Source organism: Garra rufa, chromosome 6 (genome assembly GCF_049309525.1).
Source record: "Garra rufa chromosome 6, GarRuf1.0, whole genome shotgun sequence".
Taxonomy (NCBI): Eukaryota; Metazoa; Chordata; class Actinopteri; order Cypriniformes; family Cyprinidae; genus Garra; species Garra rufa.
The window spans coordinates 19,321,127-19,343,698 of NC_133366.1; the positions used below are offsets into that span (position 1 = coordinate 19,321,127).

The 22,572-nt window shown below is 36.0% G+C and overlaps 1 protein-coding gene across 1 annotated transcript; it reads right to left on the reverse strand.

The window, feature by feature from the left end:
- Positions 1-1,178: 1,178 nt before the first annotated feature.
- On the reverse strand, positions 1,179-10,355 carry LOC141337427 (von Willebrand factor A domain-containing protein 7-like). Its single transcript, XM_073843243.1, has 15 exons — positions 10,158-10,355; positions 9,538-9,831; positions 7,153-7,246; positions 6,909-7,037; positions 5,055-5,241; positions 4,598-4,767; positions 4,315-4,427; positions 3,690-3,806; positions 3,379-3,588; positions 3,131-3,263; positions 2,860-3,012; positions 2,658-2,741; positions 2,041-2,312; positions 1,662-1,955; positions 1,179-1,574 (listed from the first exon to the last, which is right to left on the reverse strand). Exons 1-15 carry the CDS (start codon positions 10,353-10,355, stop codon positions 1,179-1,181), a joined length of 2,844 nt encoding a protein of 947 aa, XP_073699344.1.
- Positions 10,356-22,572: the final 12,217 nt, after the last annotated feature.

Sequence of the window (22,572 nt, forward strand, 5' to 3'; positions counted from 1 at the left end):
TTGAATAAAAATATTTTGACGTAAGTAGCCAGTTAGCATCAGCTAACAATATTTTTCAAATAGGCTATTATAATTTTGAAATTATTGATTACGTTCTTTTTCATTTTAAGCTAAAATTGCCTGTACTTTGATTTTGCTGTAAATGTTTAAAGCAAAATGCTTTGTGAGACTGGGGACAATTTACCTCACATGAGGCAAAACACCCCTTTGGTAAAAAAAAATAAAATTTTTTTTTTACAAATCTAATAACAAAAACTGTACATTTTCAAACTTGGTTTATAATTTATGTCTTTGTCACTAAAACTATGCTAACTATTGGACACAAAAAAATAATTGCACAGTCCCTAAGGGGGTTGTTTTAGCCCACTCTAATCTACTTCTTTCCAATGTGACTCACAGCTGCAGACTAAGTCAGGTATCTCTCTAATAGAATGTTCATTGATGGTGGTTAATTGTGTTGATATACAATTGACAGTTGTGGGGTAAACGGTCAATCCTGGATACTACATTACACAATCAAAACAAAGGCAAAAATTAAATAGTCAGCATATTAGACAGGAAATTAAGAGCTTTTAATGGTTTGTGGGACCCCTGAGATCACAATCTCTACATTTGGGTAAACTGCAAAAAAAAAAAAACATTTCTGCCATTTCATTTTAACATGCACCAAAATGAAGTAGGTGGGATCTTATTTTGTGAAGAAACTTATATTTACTTTTTAAATCAAAAGATAATCATAAAATAAATTCATACATTCAATTTTACAGTACAGCTATGTTTCTCCCCTTCTGGATGTTAAACGTGTATGGCCCATCTGACTTAAATACTCAGGTATCAAAATTATCTTAGATAATTATCTCAGATTACCCAGATGTAAATACAATGTAAAAAGCTCATTTCTGACAAGGAATCTTGTATTTATGATAACTCTGATAGCATGTGAAGGCAGCATTAATCTACATTAGACATTTATAAATGTTAATAAAAAAAAAGCTTTTCACGTAAATGAAATAACTAGGTTGCAGAGCAAAAGAGGTATTGAGAAAAACAGTGTAGACTCCACTAGATGTGGTTGTGACTGTATGGAAGGCTTTGCTGTGGTGATAGTTACAGAGGGGCTCTTTATAGAAGTGGCACATTAACAGAATATTCACTTAATTCATGACTTTGACTTTTTCTCATCCATACAGAAAGGAAACTAATAACCCTACTACAGCAACATACATTGAGAAGGACACTGAATATGATGCACTTGAGCTAACAGTTGGAGAAGGGCTCTTTATAGAGGTGAAACATGTGCCCACATTTCCCACCCTGTCCACAGCTACAAGTTCTACTTCCTGAGAGCAACAGGAAGCATTGTAGGATGCCACAGTCACATTTGTGCCATCCGCACTCATCACATAACTTAAGCTGAGAGAGCCATTGCCACGACTGAGGGACACTCCGGCTATGCCTGTACCATTTCCATCCGTCAAGTTGGCAGAGAGTTCCCATGATGTGTTGCTGCATTCAAAAGGACAGTCAGCTTTGATGCTCACTACCTGACAGACGGGGCTAGAGAAATCAGTGACCTTCCAAAAAAAAAAAAAAGGTTAAACAGAGTCAACGAAGGTATACTTTTGTTTTTTGTTTTATCTTGCAGCATTCATAACAGTTACCTTAGTCATGACAGTGAACCGCACTGCCACATAATTTGAGTCACCGGATTTTGGATCTTCTGCTTCAATAGTGAGTGTGACATCCGTTCCTGACTCTGTGTCTGAAGGTGCAGTCAGTGTTATGGTTCCTTGAGCACTTTCCTCTATCCCCGTGTCCAGAGAGCTGGAGAAAGACACATTGAAGCTGCGGTCTGTCCGGGCTCGGATAGTGTAGTTGCCACCCGTAGCATTAGTGACCAATGTAAAGTTGAGAACAAAAGGGATTCCAGGCTCTATCGTGCTGCTTGGTAGGGCCTGAGAAGGGATATGGTTAATATTGTTAGGTTTTGTATTTTTAGATTTTGTAAATTGTGAGGTTTTGTAAATTCTTCAAGCTCACAGTGATGGTAACTCTAGAGCCTCGTTGCTGGGTGGGTGACTGTCTCTGGAATCGACTAGGCAAAGATCGAGTTGAGTCATTTAACAGCCCTTTCATCTGCACCACAAACGCCCACTCTGGGATTCTGTCTATGTTGACCAGGAAGTCTGTTGCACCCAATGATTTAATGGTTCCATTAACAACACCGGATCCTGAAGCTTCAATTAGAAGCACGTCAGTCAATGTGACTGAATCTCCTCCGGTCACAGAGACAAACAAAGTAGCATTCCGACCTGAGCAATCAGAAACGCATTTACATTAAACTGATCAAAAGTTATGATAAATATATTCATAATAAACATTCATCAAAGAATCCTGAAGCACGTTTTACTGAAAAAAATGTTTTTTAACATTGATAATAATAAAAATAATTAATGTGACACTGAAGACTGTAGGCTGATACAAATCAGCTCTGTCATAAGAGTAATACATTACAATTTTTTTTTATTAAAATAGAAAATAGCTGTTTTAAATTTTTATTATTTAATAATAATAAAAACATTTTTTTTACTGTATTACTAATCAAATAGTGCACCTTTTTGGGAACACAAGGTGAGTATTCTACCAAAAATATTTACCAATGAAAGGACGATTGGATAACGGTGCGAACCCCCCTTCTAACTGCTCCACAAAGTTAAAGAGAAAGTTCACAGAACTCTGTCCTGTAATCACAATTAAAACATAAAAAAAAACTAGAAAACAAGAAAAACAAGATCTCAATAACATCTCAATGGTTTACAAACAAAACAAAGCACATACTGGCAGACTAAAATCCCTTACCAGTGACTATAAGGCTGTAGAAGCGTGTAGAGCTGATGCTGATCTTCCATTCTCCTGTCTGGTTGTCAGAGTTGAGTTTTACTCTCTTCAGATTTCCTACAGTCAAGATGCTGCCCAGAGGACCATCTGCCACTGAATCTGACTGAGATACACCTGAAACACAGGAAAGAAACATCTTAAACTATATAATTTAATCCAATTTTGCATTTTTGTATTGAAGAAGATAAAACCCTTATAATTAGCAAACAAAGTTCAAGGTATGTTGGCTCACCTGTCGGGCTGTAGATGGTAAAAACTGGAGAGTCTCCAGTGACATACACAGTCACATTGGACAGAGATGGATCTAAGACAAAGAAAAAGTTTTCTGCAACGGCTGGACTTCTCACCACCTGAAGCAGTGTCACCTTCAGGAAACAAAAAAGTTTCCTGTATGTTGCAGTGTTTAACAGCAACATTCGCAATCACCATATTGTATTGCAAAGTATTGCAAAGTCATCATCTGTCATTCTTAGAACATACCAGGGCTGAGGTAGATGCATCTGTAATGACTGCAGTGGCTTGAGACAATGTAGCTTTTGTGACCTCTATGGTCTGTCCACCAGAAACATGGGCCAGATCTCTGTACAGCTGTATTTCTGATTCAGACATTGATCTTGATGTAAAACTTTGAGATTGTGAGACATCCCTTCTTCTGCGGAATGAGAAGGGGTTAGTCAACAGGAAAGTGACCTGGATGTGTGAAGAAAGAGCAGATAGAAACACAGAAAAATGTCATTACAGACCATTAAAAAATAGCAGCAATTATGTGGAAGTGATTTACAGGTACTCACTGTTGACTTGGTGCGTTCAATCATGGCCTGAACGGTGCTTTTTAATTCTGAGTCCTTTGCTGCAGCATCAGTGAAAACAAAAATGTCTGTAGATGGAGGAGCTCCTGCTAGTGCCAACTGGAGAACCATGAGAAAAGAAAAACAAGATCTCAAGATTATTATAAATTCTCAGTCTGGCTTTATTGCAGAATTAAAACTTAACTCAGCTTAAGATATTCACAATAACAAAAAAGTCAATATCATAGTCTTATACTGAATATCAATTAAAAGGAGTAATTTTCTCAATTAACACACACACACACACACACACACACACACACACACACACACATGTTTGTTTTTGTGAATTGTGGGGACATTCCATAGACGTAATGGTTTTTATACTGTACAAGCGATATTTGCTATCACCCTACACCTTCCCTACACCTAAACCTAGCCCTCACAGGAGACTGTGCATATCTTTACATTCTCAAAAAAAAAAACGTATTCTGTATGATTTATAAGCCTTTTGAAAAGTGGGGACAGGGGCAATGTCCTCATAAGTCACCCTCTCCTTGTAATACCTATGTCATACCCATGTTATTACACAAATTTGTGTCCTGATATGTCACAAAAACAAACACACCAGCAGTCCTGACAGGCACATCTCTGGGGTGTCTCCTCCATCAAATGCTGAAAGAGAATTGATTCTCTGTTTGAAAATATCTGCATTGTCAGTCCTTGTCAGAGGTCCAAAATCTATTTGAGACAGATATGACACAGAATGTTATAGCTTCATGTTTTACATAAGTTTACTTAATTTTATATTTTCACACTGTTGTCATCCAAATGTTGTGAGGAGGCACTGCTTCCTTTGCAACAACAAAAACAGCTAGATTATTATATGACTAAATACACAGTATGACTACCTGGATCATTAAATGGGACTAGAATGTATTCTGAAGGTTCTTCTGGTGTTCCTCTCCTGCTGTCTATGATGCTGAAAGACACTCTCTTTGCCTCTTCAATATCATCAGACATGCTGCCTGTGGTGTCAATCACAAAAGCCAGAACTGAGGTTTGACTGAGGCCCACCAATCTGAGAAAAAGAAAGAAAGGAAGAAAACTGCCTAAGCATGAACAGCAGGCCCTATCAAGTTTTTGATTCTAGTGGGCGCTATGACTTGAGAAAAAACTAATCTTTTGACCTCGGGAATCTATAATCAAACCTATCTGAATGCCAATCTGAATTGCTGCTTCCTCAAATCTTATATTTATGTGTATGTTATATTTATGTTTTTTTTTTTAATTGGACAAAAGCCTAACCATTTATTTCATTACAAAAGAGTCCAAAACTATGTGTCATGTGTAAGGAAGGGCTCATACTGAAGAAAGGCTCGGTCGCCTGTGGCCAGTCGGATGTCTTGCAGCACTTCCATAGTAGCATCGATGGCCATTTCAGCAGCACGAAGGTGAAGGAAGCCATGATCTGAATTGATATCATCCTTATTGATACCTCCAATGGGTTCTTTATAACTGGTCCTGTCAAGAAAACCACCATGGCTACACTTGCCTGAAAGAAAAATTTGTTTGTGAATAAATTTGTGGTATCTATTCCAGCCATCCTGTGATATGTGATAATGTACAGAGGAGATCAAGAATATATAGGTGCTGGTCATATAATTAGAATATCTTCAAAAAGTTGATTTATTTCACTGATTCCATTCAAGAAGTGAAACTTGTATAATGTATACATTCATTCCACACAGACTGATATATGTCGAGTGTTTATTTATTAAAATTTTGATGCTTATAACTGACAACTAATGAAAACCCCAATTCATTATCTCAGAAAATTTGAATATTGTGAAAAGGTTCAGTATAGAAGACACCTGGTGCCACAATCTAATCAACTAATTAACTCAAAACATCTTCAAAGGTCTTTAAATAGGGTGACCATACGTCCTCTTTTACCCAGACATGTCCGGGGGGATTTTAATATAATAAAATTATGTCCGGGGGGATTTTGTAAAATATCATAAAATGTCCGGGTTTTTCATTTCAGTGAACGTAATTAATTCATCACTTTTAATTCAGCCACGGCCCATCCTGGGGAGGGTGTCCTCTTTTTGGATTCTCAGAATATGGTCAGCCTATCTTTAAATGGTCTCAGTCTAGTTCTGTAGGCTACACAATCATGCTACACAATCATGCACAATCAAGTTGTCCAAAAGACGACCACTGACACCTTGTACAAGAAGGGCAAGACACAAAAAGTCATTGTAAAAGAGGCTGGCTGTTCACAGAGCTCTGTGTCCAAGCACATTAATAGAGAGGCGAAGGGAAGGATGTGGTAAAAAAAAAAAAAGTGTACAAGCTATAGGGATAACCGCACCCTGGAGAGAATTGTGTTAGAAGTGTCTCGCCTGGGCTAAAGACAAAAAGGACTGGACTGCTGCTGAGTGGTCCAAAGTTATGTTCTGTGATGAAAGTAAACTTTGCATTTCCTGTGGAAATCAGGGTCCCAGAGTCTGGATAAATAGAGGAGATGCACGGAATCCACGTTGCTTGAGGTCCAGTGTAAAGTTTCCACAGTCAGCGATGGTTTGGGGTGCCATGTCATCTGCTGTTGTTGGTCCACTGTGTTTTCTGAGGTCCAAGGTCAAAGCTACCAGTACCTGGTTTAAGGACCATGTTATCCCTGTTCTTAATTGGCCAGCAAACTCACCTGACCTTAACCCCATAGAAAATCTGTGGGGTATTGTGAAGAGGAAGATGCGATATGCCAGACTCAACAATGCAGAAGAGCTGAAGGCCACTATCAGAGCAACCTGGGCTCTCATAACACCTGAGCAGTGCCACAGACTGATCGACTCCATGCCACGCCGCATTGCTGCAGTAATTCAGGCAAAAGGAGCCCCGACTAAGTATTGAGTGCTGTACATGCTCATACTTTTCATGTTCATACTTTTCAGTTGGCCAAGATTTCTAAAAATCCTTTATTTGTATTGGTCTTAAGTAATATTCTAATTTTCTGAAATGCTGAATTGGGGTTTTCATTAGTTGTCAGTTATAATCATCAAAATTAAAAGAAATTTACACTTGAATTATATCAGTCTGTGTAGAATGAATGTATACATTATACAAGTGTCACTTCTTGAATGGAATTAGTGAAATAAATCAACTTTTTGAAGATATTCTAATTATATGACCAGCACCTGTGATCCCAAACTTCCCTACCTGCAGGTTTTTTGGAGGAGAAAACACTAAAATATCCTGAGGTTAGTTTCTTTTGCAGCAGTATTTCTGGGAGAATGTTATCAACACAGTTTTGCCCGGTGCAGCTTTTGCATGTTGGTGTGCTTGGGTCTGGATACATAGAGAAGAGATTAAGAAAAAAAAGTTTTAATAAGTCATATTGTTGCAAAACTATTTTTAAACACATAGGTGGTGTGGAAAAAGGGGTGCTTGTATTTTGTTGTACCTGCTATATTGTTGAGTGGAAGCTCGGGTTTGATCAGTGTGCTGAAAGGAGCAGAGCTTCCCAGTTCCACCCAGTTACTGTGGCTATAGAAATCCTGCACACAAACCAACAACACATGAAAATAATGATTGCATTTTATAAAATTAAATATATTATTCACCTTACATTCATTTATAAATTCATTTGTTGTTCTTTTTATTTCAGGACGTCACATTTGACCATATGCACAAATTACTTCCTTGTTTAGACAAGCCAGCTCAGTCATTTCTGATCAACTGTAATAACTGCCGTAATAGGGGTGTACTTTGCTCGTTTTCTCTACATAGTCTTTATGAATGAAAAGTGAATCTTTGAAGTGAATTTTATTGCACAGCTGTGGAGTTAAAAAATAATAAAGGCTTTAAAATATTACAAGATTTTAAAAATGTATTCATGACTGTGAAGGAAAGTTATCAAGAATAAGATTAAGATGTCCTTGAAGAGACGTATCGCTAGCTAGCTAACATTAGCTTAAACAGCATTTAAATGTACAACTATGCAGGTACTCCCCTGGGATTGCCAGGCTTGGTATTTCTCAGTTTCTGATTGGAACGAGGGAGTAGAGGAGTCTCAAGAGTGTCCACCGATATAGCACATATAAAATGAACTTCAGCTGAAGTTTACCAGCTGGCTTATCAATATGCGGAAGTTCTAAATAAAGCTGCATATGGTCAATAGGATTGAGTACATTTTTAAAATGTGGAAGCGGGATTTAAAATGTTGAAAAGGCAATAACTTGTAGGCTAATTCCGAAAATATGTTCATTGTTGATACAAAAGGGCTATAGTTAAAAATCATGGTAACCACAAATTATCCAGTGTTTTGCTACAAGTTTGTCCATGCTTGTAAAACTGTGGTTATACAAATAACCAATACCCCGAAAACCATGGTTACTACAGGTTTACTACAATAAAACCATGGTTTATTTTGTTTATTTATTTTTGTATTTTTTTCATAAAGGAAGATTTAGGCTATAAATAATTTCCTGTATTAATAAAGGAAAACGTCTTGTGTGATTAGGGAGAGCGGGGTAAGTTGTCACATGGGTACGTTGTCACACTGTTCATAACTCCAACACTAGAAGCTCTATCTCAAAAATGAAATAGCCACTTTGTGTGACTTCTTCTATAGTCAACCTCCTGTTCACATGTGGTCAAGACTGCTCTAATCTGAGGTGAGCACATTTTTTTTTTGACCTAAAAAGTAAAAAAAAAAAAAAAAAAACTTTAAATTTTCTTCATTTCATTACAACTTTGTTAGGTATAGATGTTAAAAATTATTATTCTGCACAAAATAGAGGAGACAGTAACGTGTCTTTTGATACTTTAGCTGACGTGCTATTTTGAGCTAACCCTGACATTTAGCCAACATTAGCAGTTTGAGGCAAGTCGTCATATGTGACAACTTGCCCCAGTACAAAAACATGCTCAAATGGGCCCATGATGCTTGCACCTCAGGCCAGGCAATTTATGTGTGCCAGAATTGTGACTCTGAAGATGAGTGATTAATCAGATACAGTGCATCTGATTTGTTTAGAGGTTAAACATATTTAGCTAACCGAGTTATTTGCAGCATTCCATTCAGTTATCATGGATTTATGTGCAAGCCAGAGAACATTTGAGTTTAAAGTTCAAAGTAAAGTTGTCTTGCCACTTAATGTTTTGATTGAAATGTCTAATGGACTGAAAACTAGTTTTTTTTTCCAAATTCTCTAGGCATAATTGTTCATATTTCCAGTTTTGCTTTGAATTTAACAATTAAAATCAATAATCACAATTAAGTAGTTGTGTTCTTATTTTTAGATAATCTAGTGTGACAACTTACTTGCTGATGGGGCAAATTGTCACAAGTACACATTCTACATTCAACAGTCTACAACTCCGTAATGGGATAAGACATGAAAATGTAATGAATACATCATATGTGCATATATGACTTCCTTCTTTCATTTGGTAAGACATTTATTACATTGTGATGTATGGTGCTCAGTAAAAGTTAGACAGTGTGAAAAGTGTGACAACTTACCCCGCTCTCCCCTACATTTGCAGTGGAACAGCCCTAATGTGCACTGTGCTAATAAATTAACAGGGAGATCAACAAAGCACTGGTGTAGTGGTGCCTGGAGTAGTGGGCATACACTTCATTTATGAATTCCCCCCGGTCAGGTTTTCTCTGTATTATAGACGTTTTGAACTATTACCTCCTTAGAGGTAGATCTTACTAGATCCTTAGACTGAAAAGTTTACAGGAGTTCACATGATTAATATTCTATTGGTTTCTGTAGCCAAAATTATCAATATTATCATTAACAAAATGTTATCGGTGCATCCCTGTTCATTACATTACCTGTAGAGTGTGGCATAGTGCCCCCAGTGTTTCACGGGCAGAGATATAGCTTTCCTGTCGCACGCTGGCCTTTACTGCAGCCACACCTTGAGTAATGAGATCCCGGCCCTTATTGAAAGCCTCGTTATCTACATGATGTGCCTCACTCAGTGCGAATGCTATATCTACAGCTGCGTTGCTTAGAAAAGTATCTTCTATAGCTGAATAAAAACTAAAGGAAGTGGGGTCAAAAGATGTAGCAGAAGATGTTGAGCAGGCTTTTTGGACAGCATGTGGAGTCAATCCGTTGTTTATCTGGAAATTAGTGGAAAGAGGAGAATATTCTTATTATAATTCTTATTATTGATTTATTTATTATTATTATTATTTAACTTAAGTTCCCTCTGTTTTTCAATTTCCAGTTCAGTGTTTAATCCAAATTATGTATGTAGCATAACTTGCGGAGAACTAAAAATTTCTGTTTCAAAATTTACATTTATAATTTGTTGTAACAAAATGTAAAGTCTCTGTAAAGGACAAGGAATGTTAATCACAAACTTTTTGTAACTCAGAATTGCCAGTTAATAGTTTGCATGACTTAAAATAGCTAATTCTCTTAAATTTTATTAGATTTGTCTTACAGGCAGTGTGAAGTCGCGGCCCTGGGCAGTGGCTATGTCACGACACACTTCTGCTGTCTTGCGGAGGATGGCCAACTGAGTGATTTCTCGATGGGTGAGGGAGCCGTCCTGAAAGAGAGGTTTGAATGCTGCCACCCGGGGGGGTTGAAACATGGTCCCACAGAGGAGAAATACACCCACTACAACCAGTGAAACCATGACTGTCCACAAAAGTAGGTGCTGTGGGAAAATTCACAGTCTGAAACTTTAATCCCTAACCAGTCAAGAAAATAAAAAACTAATAAAAAGCACTAGACAGTTTACTGATTACATAACCAAATGTGGGGAGAATGTTTTCTGAAATGTTATGCCATTATCTAATAATTAAATATGCCAAAATTCTCATAAATTTCCAGAATAGAAATGCCAACACGAAAATAAAGACGAAAATAAAGATAAAAAATTTCGGTTTCATTTTGTTGACGTAAAAATAAAAAGTACAGAGGACATTTTTGATATCTCTTTTAATCGGTACATAAATCATGTGTCATTGAATAGAGATTTTTTCACAAAAAAAATCACTTTTCTTAAATTTTGAATTAAATTAAAAAAATCAGCAGTTAACTTTGTTAAACTTTGATTAAAAATTTCCTCACAAAATATTACATATTATACAATTAAAGAAAAATTATTACTAAAAGAATGTTTAAGTAAATTACCTTTTCGCAGATTTTGCATGTGGACACAGTAACTTATGCACAGTTTCTGTCAGTATATTTATACACCTTTACACACGTGATAAATGTCTACGTCACACATAGTTTAAATGTTAATTAGAGACTGCATAAATCATAATCATTTTGTGATGTGTGTGGCAATAAGTATGTCAACAAGGAAGAAAATTTACTTTCTTATGAAACAGTTGATCAAACACCTTGTGAACATCTTGAAAACAAATAAAATGAAACTGTTTAGATGTCAGATAAGCTAAAAGAATGCAGCTTGGCCTAGAAAGAAGTTTGACCAGTGGATTTCCCCATAATCTATTTATCTCTTGCAAACCACACATTAGATCAAAAAACATTTTAATGCCAAATAAGACAAAGTGGTTGTGGCTGGAATGCTAAAAGCAGGACATTTTTTTTTTATTTTTATTTTTTGCTAAAAGTTGCTAAATGACATTAACAGGGTTTCATGGCAAAAACGTACCTATGGGAACTGTTTCATGAGATGTGAAATGCGTATCACTGCAGTTTTCAAATCAAGTGAAACTGTTTAGATGTCAGATAAAATTAAAGTTAACCAGCTTGGCCTAGAGAGAAGTTTGACTTCATTCCCAAATCTACTGGTTGTAGAAATGTTAGGCATGGTTCTTGCTAACCTCACATGAAACTAAAATAGTTTTAATTCCAAATAAGACTAAGTGTGGTTAGGGCTGGAATGTAGATCTGCATTCCTACAGTACTCTTTGACAAAACTGGCAATCATAATGTTGTTATTCTGCTTTGCTGTTTTAATGATTAAAAAAAAACATCATTAACGCTATTGCCTGTGTCTTCTCTTCTGATTCATGACAAAAAGATTATGCAGTGTAATTAGTTGACATTAACTCAGTTATCGCAGGACAGATCGAAATTTAAAATACCCAGTTTTGGTTATAACTCAATAATGAAAAGATATATAGCTACTGCATTTCTGTACTTTTTTTGTATGCGTATACACTGTAAAAAGTAATAAGTTGTATTTACTTAGAAAACCTGTGGTAATTGATTACCTCAACTTTTTCAAGTAAATTAGTTCATCATTTTTGAGTATTTGTAACTCACTTTGACAAGTTTAGTTAACTTAGAGTTAAGTTAAGCTTAGTGCACAGAACTCAAACAAAACAGTTGACTTTACAAGTCTTCTTTGTTCACATTACTAGCAAAATGTGTGGAAACTGATTACCTTACATTTCTCAAGTAAGTTGTACTCAAATCTTTAGGTTGTTAATACAAAGACAGACAACAAATTGTTGGCACAAAAATAGGACATTTATTTGTTTAATAAAATGTAAAGTCCTTACATTTAAAGAATCAACCTTAAAACAAAAAATTGCACATACTGCAAAAAAAAAAAAAAAAATAGAATAGAAAAAATGTTATACTTTTAAATCACACGACCTGATAAGATTCTTTTTCATTGAAAGCATATTCACAAAAACTTGACGCTTCAAAACTTTCATAAAGAGATAATAAAATGCATTGATATGAAACAAGAAGTTTAATCCAAGTTTTATGAAGAGACATGATCTCTTTATATGATAAACAGCATCAGTGGACAAACAGAAGCTTAAACACACTTGCTTGATGTGCACAAGCAAACCTTATTGGTTCATATGGAAGCTCAAATGTGCTGAGTAATACGAGTTATATGTGAATAAAAGCTTAAATTAAATCGTTTCATCATAAAGTGACTGTGCCTCTTTAGAAGACTTGGATTAAAACACTCCTTTCATATGAATTTGTTTTACTACCTCTTTATGAACGTTTTGGGCATATAAACTTTCAGTGGAGGGAAAGAAATCTGTCAAATATCATTACAAATATTTTGCATTGTGTGTCAAAGATCAACAAAAGTTGATTTAACTTTAAGCAAACTGCATGTTTTCCTAAATGAAATGAAACACTTCATCCACAATAACATTTTTACATCAGATGATTTTTCAGGTTCTTATTTTAGGTTCAGCCATTGAATGAAATCAAAGGTATCCTTCAAAACTGGAGGATACTCTTCTTACATAGCATAACTGAGTTCAAAGACCAGGCACATGGCTAGGGGAAGATTTTCCATTTCCACTGATTGTCCAATATAATTGTACCCTCCAAAATTATTACAGTAGATCTGGCATCAAGATGCAGTGAGTCCTCAGCTCAGGGATCTTGGTCAATATGCTGATTGACATCACTTCTTCACAGTCCTAGAAACAGAAGTAGCATATGACAAAAAATAAGTAAATACATATAAGAATGCGTATTATGGTTATACAGTTGCATACATTTATAACTGTGTATTGTCTTTAGATGTAAATGCCCTTCAAACTGGGCAAAGCAGTGGATGCCAAAGATGGAAAAAAAAGACATTCAATTGTTTGCACAAAAATATTTTGATTAAAAACTGACATATTTATATTTTGCATGATTTCTAAAGAATATTCAGAAAAGCATGACCAAGAGAGCACCATCATAAGCCATGTTAAACGAGCGGTTTTCAAGTCTCTGTCACTCATATACAAGACAGACGATGCACGGTGCAACCTACTGAGCAATGTTGGTTCGCAATGTTGCAGTCAACAGACAACCAGGTGAGACACAGGGCCCATGACCGATCTAAAGTGTCCAGTTAGAAATTTGTAGCCCATTCTCAATGGGCAAGTGCACAAACAACATTGTTAAGCAACAGGGCTCAAAAAGTTGTCCCGTGTAACATCAGCCTTAGACTCTTACTTTCTTTTGGTATGATATGATTTCTTTTATTTCTTTCTAACCTCCTTTTTTGTTTTTATACTTCTTTAATTTGCTTACCTTCATTCTTTTTTGTCTTTCCTTTCTGACTTCTTTGCTTCTTTGTTCTTTGTTTTTTTACCCAATTTCTATTGTCTTTCAAATGAAAATTCGGTCATTAATTACTCACCCTCATGTCGTTTCAAAGCTGTAAGAAAATCATTCATCTATATTTTTATTAAGTCTGAGCTTTTTTTGACTTTGCATAGACAGCAACACAACTGACACATTCACGTCCCAGAAAGGTACTAAGGTATTAAGAACATCAGTGGTTCAATTGTATTGGTATGAAGTTACAAGAATATTTTTTGTGCGCAAAGAAAACAAAAATAAAAACTTTATTCAATGATTCATCAGTTGATATGCCTTCCTGAGAGTACCATGATGTATGTGCATCAATTCCTCTGCTCGTAAACAAGGTGCAGAGCAGAGCCCCAAGGTGCGGGTCCCATGTCAGAACAACGGGCTCCTGCGTCAACAGTATCACATGCATGCGTCATGGTACTCTCCTGAATGTGAAAAGTGAAAATCTCTTATTTTTGTTTTCTTTGCGCACAAAAAGTATTCTTGTAGCTTGGTGTTTCTGAGCCTTGAAAGTGGTAGCTGCGTTGATATCTACACAGGGTCAGAAAGCTCTTAAATTTAATTTAAAATATCTTAATTTGTGTTCTGAAAATGAAAGGTTGAATTTTAATTTTCATAATCCCTTAAGTATTTTTCCCTTTCTCCTAATTTTTTTGTTTCACTTTCTTTCTTTCTTATATTGTTTCTGGGTCCTGACTTTTTCTTGCCAGATCAGAATTGTTTGAGTTACACTAAATAACCAGAATATCACAGGCAAAATTACTTACAAAACATGTCTTGCAAGATCCTCTTCAAGGAAGAGTGGAAGGCCATGGAGAACTGCTGGTCATCTCCCATTATTGTTTGATGTCTGTACAATTATGAAAAGAGTCATATTTAATAGCACTCATATCACAAACATTAGGCATACAATATAATAAATATCATTCTGTGTGATTTTACAAAGTGCACCCTATGGTAATAAGCGTATTATCTGTGATATGAAATCAACATAAAAATTGAGTACTTACATATTCCATAGGATCCATATTTGAATCAGTTTTTCAAGAGTTGACCCCTTTTTCACTCAATGAACAAGCAGACTTCAACTTCCACTGCATGAGTTTAAGTCCTCAAAAAAGAGCACATACAATATGAAAAGAAAATGGTAATAATTAACGCTGGGCATTAATGCACTTAAAAAAATATAGAATAATGTTTCATGACATTTGGTCAAACATTAAATACTGGAAAACGGATTACACGAGACATGACACATTTTAATAAGTTGTACTGTATCTCTTAACATACTTGCTGATGTCTATTCACGTTTATTTTACATTATTACTAAGGTTAGAAGTAACTGGCTAGCTAGTAAGCTAACTGAAGGTTACGGTTATGCTCGTCAGTAAAACTCATTCAAATTTAGTGTTTTGTTCCTCAAAAACAATAGCACACACTCTGAGAAGAATACAGTTTCTAAATAAATCACCAAAAACTTACCTAATCTTTCTGCCGTATTTCAAACAGGATCTGACTGTGAAGTTCAGTTAGTCGTCTTCTTCTGGTGATGTTTCTGTTTGTGTTCGTTTTTTACCTAAGGTGCACTTTCGCCCCCTGCTGGTCTGGTTATTACAACAGTGTGAACAGACCTTTAGTACAACACACTAGATGCTCTTTAGTACTGTTTACTAAAGTTGTTTAGTTTCCCTACGGCATCCACCTAAAAGTTCAAATAACTCGGTGCACTCAAGTAAAATCAACAAATTTGTCGAAATTAGTTATATTTACATGCTTTTCTTAGTAGATTCAGTGATTACTTTTTACAGTGTATGGCATTATCATAAATCTTAAAATGACTGTTACTGTCTAGTAGACAATCGGTTTCAGTTTGCATTTTCAGATCTGGGACCAGAAGTTATGATCTAGGAGTGTGAACACAGGAACATTCAGAGATAATCATTCATTATGGAAATGGATTACAGCTTTTGTAAGGCAGATTTTACTCTGCTAAATTTGTAAAATCACTTCATTGTATAGAATTCATTAGTATGTGTTATATATTAACAGTGATATATCTATAGGTGCAGCTTAATAAATTAGAATGTCGTGGAAAAGTTCATGTATTTATTTCAGTAACTGAAACTAAGTCATGTGAAATTCAGTGCACACAGACTGAAGTAGCTCTTTTAATTGTGATTTTTTTGGCTCACATTTAAAGGTCACATATTCTACACATTTCTGGAGGTTTATTTTAGTTGTTGATGTCCTTAAGAATATATATTTGCGTTATAAGTGCCAAAATCTGTCTCAATATAATTTTACAGCTCCTTTCCTAGGAGCTCTGTCAAGAACAGGTAAATTTTTGCCTGTCTAATTAATATTCATGCGCCTCTCTTCTGATTGGCCTGTTGTTTTCTGAGTGATGCACGGCCAGGCCAACCACAAGTAACTACGGTCATGTGTGCTGTAGCCTAGCCTCCTGAGGCTTGGTGACACTCAACAGGATGTTTCAGAATGATAATTAATGTTTTTTTCTTTTTCAAACACCGAATGCAGTAAGCTACGTAACTGTTGCTTTAGTAAAGCCCCTTTCACACTGCGTGCTGATTCCGGATAATTATGGGAACGAGTGCTGCATGAACAAAAGCCAGAACCAAATGCCATAAAGTCAGTGTTGTAGTGATGATGCACATTTTTCGTGCGACTCTTCACAACAACAAAAAAAATATTTGCAAAGTGGAATGAAGAAGCGATCAAGGAGCTCCTCACTATCAGCACTGAAGCACAGATTGTTTGTCAGGTTAGTTTAAAGGGATAGTTCACCCAAAAATGAAAATTTGATGTTTATTCGCTTACCCCCCAGGGAATCCAAGATGTAGGTGACTTTGTGTCTTCAGCAGAACACAAATGAAGATTTTTAACTCAAAGAGATGCAGTCTGTCAGTCATATAATACCAGTGGATGGGCACCAAACCTGTAAAAATAAAACAAAACATGCACAGACAAATCCAAATTACACCCTGCGGCTTGTAACGATACATTGATGTCCTAAGACACGAAATGATAGTTTTTCGCGAGAAACTGAGCAGTATTTATATAATTTTTTTACCTTTGATACACAGCATGTCCATCTGTCCTGAGCACGAGCTTTTCATCCGGCTCGTGCGTAGAATACGCAAACTCTGGAAGGGGAAATCAGTGAAAAGTCCCGGATAAGTTTGCGCAAGCAAACGTAATCTTTTAGCTTTAAATTGGTTTGAACAATCAGGATAAGCGCAAGTAATTAGCATTTTGAATAGCCGCTATACCCACAATCTCTGTGCACTGTGTAAACAATGAGTGTCATATACACACGACAGATTGCTTCCATGTATACGTGCTTGCGCTCATGACAGATGGACATGGTGTATCAAAGGTAAAAAATGATATAAATGCTATTCAGTTTCTCGCAAAAAACGATCGTTTCGTGTCTTAGGAAATCAATGTATCGTCACGAGCCGCAGGGTGTAATTTGGATTTGTCTGGGCTTGTTTTGTTTTACTTTGTTTTACTTGTTTTGTTTAGCCCATCCACTCCCATTATATGACTGACAGACTGCACCGCTTTGAGTTAAAATTCTTCGTTTGTGTTCTGCTGAAGAAACAAAGTCACCTACATCTTGGATTTTCATTTTTGGGTGAACTATCCCTTTAAGTTTAGTGAAATGTACCCGTCGCATTACATGTCCCATCCAAATGTCACATGTCTTCACAGGATCTTTTCAGGTTATGTGTAACGTTAAAGCACACACAGATTCCGGAAAATCACTGTGTGAATGAACCAAATCAAACAATTCCGGAACAAATCATGGGACACATTATCCTTGTATTTTCCTGAATGGCTGTGTGAGAGGGGCTAAGGCTGACGTGCCACTGGTCTTTTATATTATGTTGTTCAGATGCCTGTGCGATGAGTTTCCTGACACCTATTGACTGAACAGCATTTTCTCGACTTGTTTCTGTGTTGGGTTTGGCAAAAGAATGGTGGGACGGTAATTGGTGCTCTGGGTGGTGACTGAAGGTGGTGACTGTGTAGATCGGATGTCACATTTTTACGGAAGTCACAGCGGTTTGTGGAAAGGCACAGCTACTTTATGCAGGCTGTGTGTATTTTACTGTGGATTGATTGTTTTGGAACTTATATAGTAGGTTTCAGTGACCTTCAGCTAATGTGCATTTTTTGGTCTCTTGTTTCTCATTTTCCTCTTAACAATACTCCATAGATTCTCTATGGGTTCGGATCTGGTAAATTTGCTGGTCAGTCAAGCAGACCAACACCATGGTCATTTAACCAACTTTTGGTGCTTTTTGGCAGTGTGGGCAGGTGCCAAATCCTGCTGGAAAGTGAAATCAGCACCTTTAAAAAGCTGGTCAGCAGAAGGAAGCATGAAGTGCTCTAAAATTTCTTGGTAAACAATGCAGTGACTTTGGTCTTCAAAAAAACACAGTGGACCAGCAATCAATCGACTTCAATCAACTTAGGCTATGAGCTTTTCCCCCTTCCTCCAGAATTCAGGACCTTGGTTTCCAAATGAAAAACAAAATTTGTTTTCATCTGAAAAGAAGTGTTCAGTGTTCAGTTCAGTGACCAAAAGCTAGTCCTAGAACCATCTGTTTACAAACTAAAGTGAAAGTGAAATGTAAAAAATGTTCAATGTAGTAAACATCAGTCACCAGTTAATCAAAATGGACAATTATAATTACTTTTACAGAATATTTACAGGTTTTATAATAAATATTTTTTTCATGCACATCATTATTTTTAAATTCATGTGCACCCTTAACTTTTTCTCAGAATAACTTCCCCTACAGGACCTTGGAATCACAAGGAACTAAAGGAGTGCACCACCAAAACAAACACTGACACAAAATAATTATTTGTTATTTATTGTTACATGACCTTACAGCACAGAAAAACTGATTCATTAAGCACAGAAATGAACATTTTGTTCATAATTTGTTGCTGTACCTGTGGAGGGAGGGAAAGACTAGAGAGAGTCTCACATAAACTGGTTTGTCTAGTCAGAGGAGAACTGGTTGTACGACTGAGCATGTTTTTTTCCCTTCACGTTTGTCACCAATGGAATTTGTGTTGTCATTACCTCTGTTGGCTTTTGGCTTGCTTAGTTAGCACACTTACTATTTGGTAACATTATTGACTTGATTGCAGAGACACTTTTAAATGAGAACTGAACTGGCCTGGGTAATGACATCCCTGTTTTCGACAGAGCTGCTTTATAGATAAACTGAACTCGTTCCATAATTATTAAATTAAATGATTTAATTATTGAACCAAACTGAATCAACAATGAACTGATATTAACTGAAAGAAAAACTTTTTAGTATTGTCTTTACAATTGAATTTAAATTAAATTTTGCTTGCATCATTGAAACATTATTTTCCTGTTTAACACTTTAAACGGGTCATCGGATGCCTATTTTCCACAAGTTGATTTGATTATTTATGGTCTTAAAGGATTAGTTCACTTTCATAACAGCAAGGTACAGATAATGTACCCCCTTGTCATCCAAAATGTTCATGTCTTTCTTTCCTCAGTTGTGACGAAATTATGTTATTTTGAGGAAAACATTTCAGGATTTCTCTCTATATAATGGATATGTATGGCGCCCCAAAGTTTGAACTTCCAAAATGCAGTTTAAATGCAGTTAGGGTATGTCGAAAAACTCCCATCTTGTTTGTCTTCAACGTCAAAATCGTCCTACAATGCTGTTTTTTTTTGTTTTGTTTTTTTGTAAAGGGGGTTTGAGTTTCTCTGTATGTTCACTTTGTAAACACTGTGTCGGTACTTTTGCAGCGATCTAAGTCAATTTTGAAGTTAGGGAAGAAAACGAGATGGGTTTTTCAACATACCCTAACTGTATTTACTGAGCATTTGAGGTTAAAAAGTATATAAATTGTCAATTTGTTTAGAAAATAACTGATCGTTTCGTTAGATAAGACCCTTCCTCCTCGGCTGGGATCGTTAGAGCCTTTTGAAGCTGCATTTAAACTGCATTTTGGAAGTTCAAACTTCAGGGCGCCATACATATCCATTATATACAGAGAAATCCTGAAATGTTTTCATCAAAGAAAACATAATTTCTTTACGACTGAGGAAAGAAAGACATGAACATCTTGGATGACAAGGGGGTGTGTACATTATCTGTACATTGTTGTTATGAAAGTGAAATAATCCTTTAATGAAAAGTCTATAATACTTTGGTTCAAAATTCTCAATAGTAGTGTAAAAAACACCCTTTTACCAAAATCAGCTCTGCAAAAAAAATCAACTCATTCTGTGGCATGATTTGAGAACGGCTTGATTTGAAAAAGGGGAAATATGGGTGGATTTTTATCATTATAGGGTAGATGTTTACACACACTGCCAATACACATTTATGTTCAAACAACATGAAAAAGTGAACTTTGCATCCGATGACCCCTTTAAAACTGCTTTGACACAATCTGTATTGTGTATAGTGCTATAAATTAAGGTGACTCAAAAGGTGAAAACTACTTCCAAGAACAGCATAAAACAGATTAGTTGCATAATGCAAATTTATATTTACAACAAATTATAAAAGACATCTATTTCTAATAGTGGCGATAGGAGTTAATATTGTGATCTCAAAGAATTGTTAGAAGCAGTGATGGCATCTGCAATGACTGCATTGGCTTGAGACAATATAATGTTAGTGACCTCTGTCCATCAGAAACATGGATCAGGTCTTTGTACAACTGTATTTCTGACAGAGAAAGTAAGGCATCCTTTTCACTATGCAAGAAGGAGCTTGTAAGCAGGAAGTTGACCTGGATAGTGAAAAGCAAAAAGAGAGAACAGTATAATTTGTTTACATTCGTTAATGCATTAGATATACAGTATAATGAACTAAGAATTAACAAATCTAGATTTGTGTATTGTATGTATTATTGTTTATTACTGGTTCATGATACCAAATGCATTAACAAATACAATCTTTTTGTAGACATTAAGACATTTGCTGCAAGAAACAAATCAAGCACTTTGACTTGCTGCATTCTATCATGGCTTTAACTGCACTTTTTAGCACTGTCTCCTTTGCTGAAGCATCATCTAAAACAAAAATGTCAGATGATGGAGGAGCTTGTGTCAGTGTCAACTACAGACTCACGAAACAATGAAACAGTATAAACAAGAACTTTCATAACATTTGTTCTTATTTCATTTAAATCACTGTCCAAAATACACACCAGGAGTGACGAAAGAAACATGCCAGAGAAGTTTCCACGAACTGATGATGAGAGGGAATTAATATGTTCTTTGAATGTGTCTACATTTGAAGTCCTTATCAGAAGTCCAGAACCTGAAAGAAACTGCCGGATCTACGTATCTCACCCAAATCAATATAACATATAACAACATATATAACATCAACTAAACGAATAATATGTTATTAAAAAACATTGCAATCCCAAAGAACACTGTACTTCTATCACTAGCAACCTTGTTTTCATTCCTATTAAAAATGTAGGTAACGCTTTAGATTACGGCCCGCAAAGAACTACGTAAGTAAACTGAATTTACGGTGTAAGTTTCTGTAATTATAATGTACCTATATATAACGAACATGTAGGTATAAGGGAAGAATATGTTAAATTTGTGTAATTAGGGGGTAACAAACCAGATATGCAACCTGCAAAGAACTACATAACTATACTGAACTTACGGTGTACGTTTCTGTAATTATAAAGAACGTACATGTAGGTATAAGGGGAGAATGTGATAAATTTTGGGAAAAATAAGGGGGTAACAACCCAGATATGCAACCTGCAAAGAACTACATAAGTATACTGAACTTACTGTGTATGTTTCTGTAATTATAGCGTACCTATTAAAGCACGTACGTGTAGGGAGAACATATGTTACATTTTGATAATTGGAATAACAACCAGATATTCGACCTGCAAAAAACTGTAAGCAAACCTAAGTTACGGTGTTAACAGGTATCTCTATTACTTGCCAGGCATAAATCATACGTTTGGTGTATTTACACGTAAGCTTTTTTCAATTACTGGTAAAATACACTCTTGTTGCATGTAATTACAGGGTAAGTGCGCCATCTGCGGGCTGTAAATTAAAGTGGCGATTGTTCCGCTCTTGTTCAAAGAAGTTACAGGGTAGGTACACAATACATATAAATGTGACCTCATAATAATTCGTATGTATTTTACGTTAAATGTGGTTCTACAAAACATACATTTATTTACGTTTTTACAGACACTAGACTATGTCTACATAATGTTATCAAGACTACAATTTAAACCCTTAAAATACATAAAATTTCTGCAATCGTTTAATCATTCATGTAATATTCACTTCGTTTGCCGTGGTGGGACACATAAGGTGTTTTCTCTGACATGCTGTGACTAACAACAGAACCATAAAATACACGGAACACGCATCTTAATTACAAAATGAAACAATTTTATTCGTGTGCTGTAACCCAGATCTTCAGAATCTATACGATTTGCGAGGACCAGACCCAATTTCAAGCCTTTATCCGGGCGATCTTCATCTGCATCCCGAATAGCGAGTGCAGCAGCATCAGCCATAAACCCGTGCTGTAGTGAATTTTGCGACAGGAAAATCGGACGTTCATTGGCTCTCGCCTGCATTCGTCAAAGATTACGACATGCCGTTTTTCTGGTGAAATGTGTTGAAATGATGCGTGGGCGCCTTTGAGGAGTGGATCAAGACAATAATCTGAATAATATTTTCAGCGATTAACAATTTAAATTCTGCTCTCATC

What these genes read in the sequence shown, in the direction of transcription:
- LOC141337427 (XM_073843243.1), bottom strand. Translation starts at nt 10,355, where the DNA reads ATGGTTTCACTGGTTGTAGTGGGTGTATTTCTCCTCTGTGGGACCATG. An exon ending in CACTATGCCACACTCTACAG is followed by an intron (nt 7,247 to 9,537) that starts GTAATGTAATGA and finishes GTTTGTGTGCAG; the next exon opens with GATTTCTATAGCCACAGTAA. An exon ending in CTACAGCCTTATAGTCACTG is followed by an intron (nt 2,742 to 2,859) that starts GTAAGGGATTTT and finishes TTGTGATTACAG; the next exon opens with GACAGAGTTCTGTGAACTTT.